Source organism: Erigeron canadensis, chromosome 2, assembly GCF_010389155.1.
Source record: "Erigeron canadensis isolate Cc75 chromosome 2, C_canadensis_v1, whole genome shotgun sequence".
NCBI classification, from domain to species: domain Eukaryota; kingdom Viridiplantae; phylum Streptophyta; class Magnoliopsida; order Asterales; family Asteraceae; genus Erigeron; species Erigeron canadensis.
Genome location: NC_057762.1, coordinates 25,831,269 through 25,846,064, shown reverse-complemented (window position 1 = coordinate 25,846,064; position 14,796 = coordinate 25,831,269). Strand labels below are relative to the sequence as shown.

The window sequence follows — 14,796 nt, the reverse complement described above, 5'->3', positions numbered from 1 at the left end:
TTTCAGTTTCATTTTCTTTGTAAAGACTGTAGCTTGACATGTATTGATTATCCATATGAATATTTATGTTTATATGCCATTTGTATAATTTATGTACAAGGTTACCTTTGTTCTCATGCCTGCCAAAATGTTATATTTTACTGAGCTATAAAATATGACATGTACTCGAGCAAGGGATGTTATAGCTCATGACATGTGTTATTTAAGCAAGGCATGTCATAGCTCATGCTATTCTAACAAGACATATCATATGTCATCTTATTCTTAGACATATGTTAAACATAAAACATGATTCTTCGAATAATTTTTTTTGAAAGTCAAACAGGACCCGATCTAAATCAGATATCAAAAACACGAACCACATTCAAAGCTTGTTCTTGACAAGTTGATACTCGATAGCATATTCGAACCATAACTTTTAAACATATCCAACCAAATAAACCAACTTATAATAATTGATATAACAACTTAAAAACGAACCACAAAAAGTTAGGCATCTCCCCAATCATGACGTTGGTTACAAAAAATCATAAATAAAAAACTCATACACTAAGTCACAAACTATCGATTATTTAAGTTTCGGGAATTATAATACAGTACTATTGAACATAATAAAGTTATCATCGACATTAATTAAAAATAGAAATAAAACATGTGAGCTGAAACTAACGAGTAAAATGTAACGCGTTACTCGTGTAACCATTCGCCAGGAATATATTAAAATCCCACGCGCTCCAACGTCACTTACTTTGATTAGCACTTAAACTTTCTTCACGAGCTTACACATGCGCGTGAGATTGTAACATTATTTCCAGCCGGGTCAAGCTCATACTCCACTGGACAAACCCGTTGAAAGCCAGTCAGATTTGAGTAAATTGGTGGGTCCCTCTTGTTTATATAATTTGATTTGAATCTGAATTTGCATTTAAATTTCATTTCATTTCATTTCAATTTTCGTTGATGAAAACTTTGACTTTTGACTAATAGAAACATAGAAGAAGAAAACTAACACCTTCCTTCCCTCTTTCCCATAGCGTGTGTGTTCTCCAAATATTTGTTATCTTTACTTCCTTTCCAACACCATATAAATATACGTCTTCACCCAACTCATTCTCTTCATATTCCATATATATATCATATATAAATATTTCATATCAATTTATCTATATATATTATAACTATATAACGTACTTTCATGTGTCAAATAGCAAAAGGTAAACTTCATTGTGTCATGGATGGACAACAAAAATATCAAGGTTTATTTTTGGAATGCTCTAACTTGCTTGAGTTGGCTGCTGCGGATGACGTAACCGGATTTAAATATATGGTTGAAGAAAAAGGTGTGAACTTAGACGAGACTAGTTTTTGGTACGGGAGAAGAAATTGTACAGAACGTAAGATGGGGTTCGAAGAACGAACCCCACTTATGATTGCTTCCGTTTACGGAAGCAGTCAGGTTTTAAAATATATTATTGACACAAAAAAAGTTGATGTCAATAAAGCATCTGATTCAGATGGTGCTACTGCACTCCATTGTGCTGCGGCTGGTGGGTCTGCTATGTCTGTTGAAGCTGTTAGGCTTTTACTTGAAGCCTCGGCGAATGTTTATGTAAATGATCATAGAGGGAACAAACCGGGCAATTTGATTCCGCGGGGGGTTAAAGCGTCAATGCGTAGAGAGTTGGAGGTGTTGTTGAATGGTTTTTCGAGTGATGAAGAAATGGTTGAAGATAAGGAGATGGTTTCCGTGAAAAAGGAGTATCCTGTTGATGTATCTATGCCGGATATAAATAATGGTGTGTATGGTTCTGATGAGTTTAGGATGTATACGTTTAAGGTTAAGCCTTGTTCAAGGGCTTATACTCATGATTGGACCGAGTGTCCGTTTGTTCACCCCGGCGAGAATGCTCGCCGGCGTGATTTGAAAAAGTTTAACTATAGCTGTGTTCCTTGCCCCGAGTTTCGGAAAGGAAGCTGTGTGAAGGGAGACTCGTGTGAATACGCACACGGGGTGTTTGAATCTTGGCTTCACCCTGCTCAGTATAGAACTCGTTTGTGTAAAGATGAGATTGGATGTGCGAGGAAAGTGTGTTTCTTCGCACACAGAGTGGAAGAGTTGAGACCGGTTTATGCTTCAACCGGCTCAGGGCTTCCGTCACCGAAATCAGGAGTTCCTGTCGCTTCAATGGAAATGGGCTCCATGAGCCCATTAGCCCTTGGAGCGACTACGCCAATGTCTCCTCCAACATCACCGATGTGGCAGAATAAGGTGAATCATTTGACACCACCTGCACTCCAGCTCCCCGGGAGTCGGTTAAAGACGTCTTTAAATGCAAGAGATTTTGAAATGGAGGCAGAGTTTTTTGGGTCCGAGAGTTTAAGAAATCAGCAACAACAAAGACGACAGATAATGGAAGATCTGTCAAATAATCTTTACAACATCAACAACAGATTTGTGGACTTAAAACCTACGAATCTTGATGATGTTTATGGGTCACTTGATCAATCTTTGTTGTCACAATTTCACGGTTTGTTATCACCAAAAGTATCAAACACAACAACACAGATGCTATCACAGTCTCCGACCAGCCGTCAACAATTCGATAGAAATTCAAACCCTATCCGAGCATCATACCCTTCGCCAAACTACACGTCTTCCCCGGTTAGAAAACCAGGGAACTACGGGTATGGATTTGATTCATCCGCTGCAGTTGCACAAGCAGTTATGAATTCAAGAGCCGGGTCATTTACCAAACAACGTAGTCAGAGTTTTATTGACCGGGGAGCTGGAATGAGTCCCCGGTCAATCCCCCAACAAAACTCCAGCTTCACCGAATGGGGCTCACCAGACGGGAAGCTGGATTGGGGGTTTAGTGGTGAAGATGCAAATAAGCTTAGGAAATCGGCATCTTTTGGACTTGGAGGTGGTGCGGCTGTCGGGGTTGGGCTCCATAGCTCACGCGACGCGCACCGGTACAGCGGAAACAGTGAGGAAAAACTGCCACAATGGATTGAGCAGATGTACATAGAGCAAGAACAGATGGTGGCATGATAGCAAATGCTAAAAAAATCAGCTTTGATTTGGCCATTGAAATTCTTTTGAGAATTCGTATTCATAATTTATATTTTTAATCATGCATGTAACATCAGATTTGGAAGATTGTTCTTCAATCAAAGGGAAGAACATGACAACCACGGGGAATTCTTTTAATTGTTTTTTCTTTAATTTCTTGTAATTCCTTCATAATTTCCCAACTGGGAATCTAATTAGTATCTTTTTGTTACTTATTAATTCCATAGTTTGAAGATGATATACATAAGAATTAATTCCGTAACGAATATTGTTCATTTTTTTACAAGCAAACTTAATAGTCCACTGTCCATGATTTTTATTCTTAAAGTTACCAAGAATAGTAAAATATTAAATATGTACAATGTTCAATGTTGTAACAATGATGCGGGTGATATACGGTTTGATTTATATAATTGACTTCCAAAAGTTGTATATCGTGAAAGATAAATTAAAAAAGGTATGTCTTCCAAAAAACGATTGTAAAGTATCCATCAACATATGTTCATTACTAGGTTAGTATTCGTATGTTTGTATGACTTGATAATTTATTAAATGGAATTCTTTATAAAATAAAAATTACAATTGAGATAGGATTCTTAAAAAAATTTAAAAAATATCATATCTATATCTATATTCTTTCATAAAAATTATCACATCCTTCCAATTTGGAAAAGTATTACACAATAGTTACATACGAGATTACTAACTTATCCTTAATAAACACTCACTTTGGAAATAGTTTTATGCGTTACCAAATTTTCCTTAATGAATTAATTTACCCTCCAAAAACTTATTTTAATAAGTAAAATTCTAGGTCATTATCTTTAAAATATTTCACTATCACCTTTACATCAAGTTACATCGCTTCACACATTCACCACCACCACAAGTACCATCACTAGCACCACTAGACCACCGTCCCCGCCACCGTCGTCGTATTGTGCGGGTACCATATTCGTATTGGAAAAAGCAAATGGAAGATTGCTATATAGAGATCTGCAAATGTCCGATCGGTCTAAATAGCCCGAGCCTTTATCGTTAAATACGAACATGGCTTAGTAAGTCTAGTGTTTTTACTTTTTTTTCCTATGGCTCAATATTATAAAAGTAAGTAAGTAACGTCCAATGCTATTTTTTATGGGTTTTGAGTCTCAATATCTCGACGGTGTATGAGGGAGGTTAAGATGTAGACAACCTTACCCTTAACACGACGGTGTAGAGAGACTGCTTACAGGTTCTATCTAAAGATAAAAAATGACCTTCGGCCTTGCAAGAGATAAGGATAAAACCCATGACATCTGGCTTAATATTATGTTTTTTAATTAATATAATGATTTTACATTTAATATGAATGACTAAATTGAATTTTAGTATATTTGACATCTTGTGAAAATACTTGAACAAGTTGTAATGAACAAATTGTATATTGAAGATGTCCTAAGATTTTATCAAATAACTATCTTGTAAAAATACTTAGAACAAATTGGATATTGAAGATATCCTAAGATGTCATCAATAACTATTTCGCTTACTTCATTGCATATGTTTATTCTTATCATATCAAATAATAAAATGCAATGAAATAATAGTCAATTTAGTACGATTGTGATCTGTCCCCCCCTTTAATAATTGACATCTAGTCATTATCTTTGTATGTAAAGCTGTGAGGCAATATTGCAATAATGTATCGATTGTATTCTAGTTCTAGAAACATATGTACTTACTCGAATTATATTTTGAAATTGAACATCGGATGTATACTTTTTTTTTTAGGCTTAATCTTTAAGTTTGATTACACTTCACGTGTATGATTAATCAAAATACTACGAGTATCATTTTTAAGTTAAAAGGGAAAAAAAAAGAAAAGAAATAAATATATAACTAAAAGTTGAATCCTTTATTTTGTTATCGAAATATGATTAATAAACTGATTGGTTAGGTGGTTACCGATTAACCATTTATAAACAACTTAAACATGTACTATTTGTACTTTGGGAAAGTATTAAACATATTTTTCCTGTTTGTGAAGTTTTATGATGATTTAGATGTTATATTTGTGTTGCTTACAAGTTAGATATATGTATACGTCTAGTAGCTAGTGGGAATCAGATATTAGATATATGTGTTCTATATTAATCAAGTGATTAATAAATAATGAGAAGATAAGGCAGAGTCCAGCCGACCATGAAGTCTGGTAATATTCTCCATCACACAATTTAAATGTTAAATCATCACACACATAAATATCATTGACCAAGTGGACGGTTGTTTATTGCTCCCTCTAACAGAAAGTATGATTCCCTAAACCTAACATACATTTGCTTAAGAAATAGGATTATTCAATGGTGAAAGGTAGCCCGTACCGGCCCCTGCAAACTATAGACAGCGCTGAATAACCAAAGCCTACCAAACAATTCAATTAGGGGAAAACCCTCCGCCCAAATACCTATTGCGGTAAAACTCGTTGGATCGATCATATTTGAACTTGAGACCTATGATCTCTAGTCCATCTCTTTATTTACTGATACCAATTGATCTAAAGCTCATTGCCGATTATTGTTAGTACTTAGTAATATACTAGTTTTTATGCCCGGGCGTTGCCCGGGAAAAATAATTACATGTAAAATTTACAACTCATGGTAAAAAATGACTATACAAAAGTATCTTCAAACTCAAATTAGAAAAAAGATAACTGAACATGTAAAAATTATAAAAATAACATATAAGAATATATAAGAATAATAACAACTATATTCATCCATATAATGACATTCTTACGACAATGATGATGATATATAAATTTTGGGATGAGAAAGAAAAAAAACAAACAAACAAAAAAAAAAAAAACTAATTTACGTATATTAAAAGAAGGTGTAAAGGAGAATAAAACCAAATGTTAACGAAAAGTAGGTGTGAGAATCGTAATGTTATAAAATTCGAAAGTTAGTAAGAAAGCCAAACAAACGAATAAACAATTTTCAGGAGTAAAACTGTAAATATGTGATATTTGTGTGGCAAAAACATGAGAACATAAAGTTTGTTACTAATAAAATGGAAAAAAAAAAGTTGAGGGAGGTTAAGTGTTAAAAGATAAGAATTATAAGGGTAAATTATAAAAATAATGGAAAAAATATGTATGATATGATATATTAGGTAGTTGTATTTTATGCAAATTAACTTGTAAAATTTAAGTTAGTTTTTAGTATATAGGTAAATATATTAAAGCAAAATAATGAAACGTAATTCAACATCTTATTCTTTTACTATACTATTTATTCTTTTCTGATGTCGATCGCTTTAACGATAGTTGATGTGGTCATATGGATCACATTGACAAAAAGTTATCACTTTAAGAACTTGAAAAAACTATATTGAACTACTTCATGCCACGATGTGCAGTCAAGCACAATGTTAAACACACATGGTAAATTTAACATTGAAGTCGTCTTACAGCGCCACAAGTCCACCACCCTCACGAGCCTCCAGTGGTATGATGGTATGTGACTGTGTTGACACATGGTGTGAAATCAGAAAGTTGATGGTAATAATTTTTTGTTCAACTTTTTATAAAACACTTTTATTAGTAAGAACAATAATTATATGTGGATGCTTCTAAAACAGGCAAACATTTGTTTTGATCAATTTGTTTTATTAGTAAGAACAATTTGTTTTGATTAATTGGGAAAAAAGAGTGCTATACATGGATGTCGTGAATCAGACTCAATCTCGGTCCTCATTAATGGGTCCTCGACTAAGGAATTCCACATAGAATTGGGGTTGACAGTACTGTTAACGAGACTTTTTTTTAACCCCTTTTGTAATCTTAATTGTAGTCAAGGGCTCGAGGCTCTACGAGTTCTTGTAAAAAGGCCTTAAATAGATGCTGGGTTCTCTTTCACTTTATTACTTTAACTAGTGTTATACCGCCCGTTTGAACGAGGATAATCAAATGTTAAAAGAAAAAAAACAAAAGGATTATATATTTAAACCAAAAACAAAAGGGAATTCGAAAAGTAAATGAAAATTTAAAAAAAAAAACCCAAATGTTACATGTAAAAAGATATAAAAACCAAAATGTTTTAAAAAATATAAACAAATATAGAATGCAACAAAAAGAAAAAATAAAAAAGAAATAGGATAAAAACAAAATATATAGCATTTTATAAAGAACAATACGTAAAGTATAGAAAAAGTATAAAAAAACAAATGTTAAAGATGATTTTAAAAAAAACACAAATTATATAAGGTTAAGGGTAAAAATAATAAAAAAGAAAAAGGAGGGGAAAAAAAAAGAAAAAGGAGGGGGCAGAAAGAAAAAAGAAAAAAGAGTGAGAAAAATGCAAAAAGAAAAAAAAAAAAAAAAAAAAAAAAGGTTATACCACAAATTTTTTTTTTGAACAAATAACTCCACCGAAAAAAAGAGTGAGAAAAGGTTATACCACAAATAACTCCACCGAGCCTCACTTTTGATTTTTATTTGACGCATTGTATTTATCTTAAAACTGAAGATAAAAACAAAAATAATTATTGTTCCCGTGAAATTTCTTTAATTTATACTATCTATATAAACAAATTATTTTTTTAAAATTTAACACTATACCTTTAAAATCTTCAATTTACCTTTTAATTTATACTATCATCAAAACTTTATCCTTGAAATTTCAAAATACCCTTAAAAAAAAAACCTTACGCGTGCCCCTTCCCTTCCCTGCAGTTGCTCACATGCGTTACTGAATTTAATAATCAATCAACATAAAAAACGTTCACTTTAAAACAACAACGGCGGTTTGCACTTTCAGCCGGACTAGGAAACACTTGAGTTAAATCATACATTCATGTAATAACACGGTATCACTACTTAACCAACTTTTTTTCCTATGTCCCATCACATCGTGCGGGTACAAGGCTAGTCCGTTTATAATTTGTTTGTAGTTCCAACTTCCAAGTTATAACTTTATTGACAACTTTTGTTAGTGACGCCTCTAATAACTTTACTTAGTCACCATCATATAAAACGGTCACTTAATTTGGTCCTTAGACATCATTAGTGACCAAATCACTAAAAAGCAACCTTATATTGTCTCTAATAAAATTTATGACGTGTTTATAGTGATGAAAATAACCCCTTAAACTTAGATAGTTAGATCACTCTGGAAACTCATTCTATCACGCACACTTTTAAAAATCAGTAACATACACACTTCATCAAACACTCGGTCCGTGTGACCGTGTCATTCCAAATAACGAGAAACAGATCAAATATATGTGACATTGGGCACATGTTGTCTCAGGTGGATACTGACCCAATAATAAGCCCATTAGGAAATCAAATCCCACTCATGACTCATGAGTCAACTAGTCAGTTTAGGTCTAATTAACTGGGGTGAGTTTAGCTATCATTGCTTTCATTAATCCGGCCACTTAATCCAAACAAAGCAATCATTTAAAGGAAAAGATAAATTAAGATCTGAGAACAGGATTGAAAGACTAGTAAGCTTGCGGTGAACTTTGGGCCAAAAAGCTTTAATGTTTTTTATTGTTGGCTTGGATTGGATTGATTAAAGATAGTTTGGATTATCTTGGGCCATGTGATCAATTTAGTGGAAATCACACGGTATTCCTAAAAACCAAATTAAAAGGTTAAGGGCTCAACTAAAAAACTGGCATGTGATTAGAATAAAAGGAGAAAACAATATATATAAACTCTTATAAAAAATAGTTAATCAAGCTTTTTAAAGCTCTCTTGCAATCTAAAACTATATTGAAAAAATGCCACATATGATTTTATCCTATGTGTCAACTCCATATTTTTTTCAAAAATAAACTATATATTTAGAAAAAAAAATGAACTTATATATATATATATATATATATATATTAATTAATAAATAAATAAATATATTGTAGAAATCTAAGATTTTCTCATTAGATAAAATGATATCTTCTCTTTAACTAAAAAATCACGTCTATACCTAATGATATTTCATTATCTTTTTTATTCAACATTACATAAAGTTCTTTTCCTTTTTTTCTTATGATGATTATATGGAAGTTTTCAAAACTATATGAATATACAAAAATAAAACAAATAAATAAAACAAATTAAGTGTAAAAAATAGATTTAATTAGTTAAAAGATAACATCGAAACTCATAAATCTTAACATTATATTAACTACACCTTGAATATATGTTCCAAATTTAAACCTTTTGTTTTAATAAACAATATCCTCTTTTAAGTATAAAAACTACCTTGGTGTATACCTTTTTCTTTGCAAATAGCCGGTAAGTACAAATAAGATGGGTTTTATGGTAAACGTACAACTAATTAATACATTTTAACAAAAACCCTTAGGGTTCCGTTTAGCAAAACCCAAAAAAAATTGAGTCATATAAATTCAAGTTATTGTAAATCACCCGGAGTCCGAGACTTACCCCACCCTTAAACCAAATTCTACATCCTAATTTTCTTTTTCTTTTTCTTTCTCTTTTGGAACGACACATTCTACCTCTTCTGGATTAGTCAATTAGATTAAACAAAAAATAAAACCACCATGGTGTTGATAATCCATTTCTAAAAATCGCAGCAACACCTTCAAATGAATATAACTGTTTTACTTTTTGGATGATAAGAAGAACATTCAACACATAAGGCATAGTCAAATTATCCTCTTTGAATTATATATCCAGCCAATTGTAATTTTTCATGTGACTTTTAACTTTTTTGGAGAGAAATGTAGTGGAAGTGTCACTCTACATTAAGGATCAAATTGTATGTCTTTGAGTTCTGTTGTAACAAGATGAGTACATGATACATGTTCTAGATGTAGATCATTTAGTGACAACAAAAGGCAAATTACTAGAATTACTTGAAGAAAAACATATTACTAAATTCTTAATGATAATTTAAAGTATAGCTTAATAGTATAGCTTAAGTCCTTCTATCTCTTTAAGTTCATATTTTGTCAAGCTTTTGGTTGAATCTATTTCTGTTCAACCATATGTTTATATGTTACTAAACTATTTATATAGTTTTCACATCACGTAATTCTAATGAAATATGTTCGCTATCGTTTCTTCATATATAAAGTGTATTATATAGTTTTTTATACAGCTTGCGAATCGCGTAGGTCAAAAACCTAGTATATATATATATATATATATATGGGAAGAGAATATGAGGCTGTTGGGCACCCAAGTTGGGTGAAAAACCCCTCACATACCTTTTTTTAAAAGGTAAAAATCATGGGGGGCCATGTATTTATTTAAAATATTAAAATATTAGTATGTGAGGAGTTTTTCACCCAAGTTGGGTGCATAACAGCCTCATACTCACTTTTCCCTATATATATATATATTAAAAGTTATTTTGAGAACTTTTTTTTTGCAAGAACCTTTGAGAACTTTTCAAATCAATGCCAACCGATGATTATTCTATACATGAAAATTGTTTTTTGATTGTTTTCTAGAATAACTTATGTATAATTTTGAAGTTTATAATTGTGTAGAGACATGGATTATCATCCGTTATACAATTATGTGGAGATTTGGATTCTTGATCACATGTGCACGAATATTGTTATGATTACATGTGATCGACTTGCATACATGTGATCATAGCAATATTCGTGCACATGTGATCAAGAATCCAAATCTCCACATAATTGTATAACGGATGATAATCCATGCCTACACACAATTATAAACTTCAAAAATACACATAAGTTATTCAGAAAACAGTTAAAAATCAAATTTCATGTAAAGAACAATCATCGGTTGGGCTTGATTTGAAAAGTTCTTAAATGTTTTCGCAAAAAAAAAAAGGGTTCTCAAAATAATTTTACCCTATATATATATATATAGGTTGGGTATTGTAAAACATCTATTAAAGTAAAAAAAAAAATATTAAAAGATCTTGACCATAAGATCATGGTTAAATTGATGCACGAAAATTCACGAAGCTTTTGATGCACGATGATTTTTATGATTCAAGGCGATGTTCAGTGAAAAGAAAACTATTGGTTTATTTTTTTTACTTTAATAGTTGTTTTAGTTTACCTAAACCTATATATAGGGTAACACTCCGGTGAGAATAGTCTTAAAATAAGAACGGTGAGAACACTTAAAAAATCATTTTGATGCATTAAAAGTCCATAAAACTAACTTAGTGCATAACTAATTATTATTATTTTTCAAAGGGTTAGTTCCAAGATAAGTTTCGCTTGAAACGATACTTATTATAGATTATGTATCAATTAGGTATAATTTATATACTAAGATATACATTTTTACAATAAATGAATAGAGAACAATTTTAAATAGGTAAATTTACATCAATTGGATGAGAGTTTATTGTGTAAATACTTGTTACAAAAATCTATTAAAAATAAATAATGCATCTTCTAAATTCTTATTCATCATATAATCCTTAAATAATAGATTTGACTAAGTATGCTTTTTAATTAATATCACAAATACCAAAAAGAGTAAAAATAACAAATGAGCAAAAAACTTTTTTTAAAAAAAATTTAGTTTCGATTCAGATGTGCTGGGGGCAATTTTAACCAGTGATTTGCTGGACCTCCAATCCACTCTTCATGAAAAATACTTTGAAATGAGGAACCAAAGACTTGGACCCGAGACCTTGGGAAAAACTCACCTCCGAAGCCCACATAATGGATTTATAAGATACCTAGACCAACCCAAGCAAAAAAACTTAGCTGACACTCAAAGAGTTAAGCCACATTAAATATAAATAAATTGAATAAATTAACTATAGATACTCATTCAGTGCCGGCTTTACTATATAAAGAGGTTAGGCATGGGCCTCAGGCCCCCAAAATACAAAGACCTCTATTTTTATATTTTGGGCTTAATGTTTTAGACTTTAGACTTTTGTGTTAGATATTAGTATTATAGAAGGGTAACAAGAATGCCCAAGAAAACAAATAGGAAAATAAACTGCATGGCCTACTTTTAGATAAAAAACACCATACAAATGAAATTACAACCTTCAAGAACAAAAGAATGAAAAAAAACTAACTATTAAGAAATTGAAAAAGTCTAATCGTTGATTTTCACTCATAAAAAGGTTTCGAACAACGAGTTAGTGATTAAACCTTGATTATATGAAATATTTTATCATAAAGATGGTACAGATTTTTGCTTCTTTGCATTCTTTTCACATAGCAGCGAGTATATAAGATAAACTACATAGTTTTTTTTTTCTTTTTGTATTTACTTTAATTTGTATGTAAACAATTAGGCCCCCAAAATTAATCTCGCTTAAGGCCCCCAAAAAAACTTAAACCAACACTGTACACATTAAATACAAAGAGATTAAATAAAATAAAATAAATAGTAATAACTAATTTATATTTAAAAGTAAATAAATTAATTAGTTAGATAATTGATAACTATTTATACTCTTTTATAAAAATTATCACACCTCTCATTTTTAGAAATAATTACGCAATATTTATATACGGTGTTACTAAATTACCCTTAATAAACATTCACTATGAAAAGAAATTTTATAAAATACCAAATTCGCCCTTAATGAATTAAGAGTTAATTGTAAAAATTGGTCCCTGTGGTTTGTACACTTTAGCAAGGGGGGTCCATTTTTGAGAATTGTTGCAATGGGGTCCCTATTTAAAGAATTTTTTTGCAAAATTGGTCTAATTTTGACGGATCCGTTAAAGGTGCCCGCCAAGTATGCACGTGTGCCGCACGTGTGGGGGTATTTATGTACTTTCCACCTCACAATGACCCCCATTGCTAAGATGGAAAAACCATATGGACCAATCTTGCAACTTTTTCATAAAACAACAAATCTTATTAAATAATTAAATATAATTTTGAAAACTTCTTAACTTTTCATGATTATTTATTGTTAAAAAACTAAAAAAATATTACCACTAAAAAGTCTAAAGCTTATAAATACTTCAGTTTATGATTAAACTCTAATTCACATATTAACATATATCTACTTTCTAAAAATATATCAAGAATTTTGTTTTTTAAGGCAAATATCAAACTATTAGTTTGCTTTTTCTTATATTTGTAGATTAGAATTTATAAGTTTTTATTTGCATTTATTTGGTAATAATTTTTATTTCAAAAAATGTTGTTAACTTCCTGTGTATTTGACACGAGAATAGATAAATAAATTACCATATATGCATTTATATTATGCGAACAAAGTTGCTTTTTTTATATAATAAATATCAAATTCCTAACATGCAATATTTTATTTATTTAAGCTTTTATAATAACAAAAATTATATATAAATCAGTTTTCAAAATTAAAATTATTTATATAAGGTTTATCTCCATTATTAAAATTTAAAAGTATACATAAATTTACTATTAGAAACCTAACGAGCAGATAATTTTATGTAACAATCTCTTGATTTAAGTGAATTATTAATTATATTAATAGTTGTGAAAAAAGTTTTATAAACTTATAATTTTTAAAAGTCCATCACTAAATAATACTGTACCTTTTAACTTTTTAAAAAGTTTTATAAACTTATAAATTTTAAAAGTCCATCACTAAATAATACTGTACCTTTTAACTTTTTAAAAAGTTTTATAAACTTACAATTTTAAAAATCCATCACTAAATAATACCTTTTAATTTTTAGTGGTCATATGTTTTAAGTTTTTTTAACAACAAATAATCATGAAAAGTTAAAAAGTGTTAAAAATTATATAGAACTTAATTATTTAATAAGATTTATTTTTTTTATAAAAAAGTTAAAGGTATTATTTAGTGATTGATTTTTAAAAAAGTTACAAGATTGGTCCGAGTGGTTTTTTTTATTTTAGCAATGGGGGTCCCTGTGGGGTGGAAAGTACATAAATACCCTCACACGTGCGACACATGTGCACACTTGACGGACACCTTTAACGGATCCGTCAAAATTGGATCATTATTGCAAAAAATTCTCAAAATAGGGACCCCCATTGCAACGATTCTCGAAAAGGGATCTCTCTTGCTAAAATGTACAAACCATAGGGACCAATCTTGCAATCACTACAACAAAAAATTCATTTATTCATACTTGCTTTAAAGAAGTGTGAAAAAATTTCTTAATATATTCACACTTAAAAATGTTTAAAAAGTATATACATGTAAAAGTGTGAAAAATATAAAAAATTATAATTTTTTCACATTTATATGTGTGGAAAGAAAAAATTCACACCTAAAGGTGTGAACAAATATCAAATATATTCACACTTAACTCATGAATTAATTTACACTCTAAACCTTTATTCTAATAATCAACACTTTAAGCCCTTATCTTCTAAAAAATTTCTACTAGGTCAATTACATCAATCTACACTACTTGACACCGCCAGCACCACCACCACCAATAGTACCATCACCGGCACCACCACCAATAGTACCATCACCGACACTAGTAGACCGCCTTCCCCGACCATCACCTCGTTTTGATTAAAAATGTGTTAAAAAAACCAAAGAAGGACACCTAAGCTAAAATCCTAGGTGGCAAATAAAGACTATAATTGCTACATAATCAAAAACATATGCTCTCTTAGTTATATAGAGAGAATGCGAATAGGCGATGAGACATGTACAAACAGAAGAATGTCCCATGGATTCATCTGTTGTAATGAATGGAGAGTGATTATCTTTGACAAAATAAAATGAAGATTTAGACTGAATGTTGGAGGAGATAAAACTCGCCTTTCTTTT

The 14,796-nt window shown here is 30.8% G+C and overlaps 1 protein-coding gene across 1 annotated transcript; it reads left to right on the top strand.

The window, feature by feature from the left end:
- The first annotated feature begins 1,103 nt into the window (after positions 1-1,103).
- On the top strand, positions 1,104-3,335 carry LOC122587089 (zinc finger CCCH domain-containing protein 29-like). Its single transcript, XM_043759164.1, has one exon. The coding sequence runs from the start codon at positions 1,196-1,198 to the stop codon at positions 3,050-3,052; it is 1,857 nt and encodes a 618-aa protein (XP_043615099.1). The 5' UTR covers positions 1,104-1,195; the 3' UTR covers positions 3,053-3,335.
- Positions 3,336-14,796: the final 11,461 nt, after the last annotated feature.

Excerpts from the sequence above, each read along its gene's own strand:
- LOC122587089 (XM_043759164.1), top strand. The coding sequence starts at position 1,196 with ATGTGTCAAATAGCAAAAGGTAAACTTCATTGTGTCATGGATGGACAA.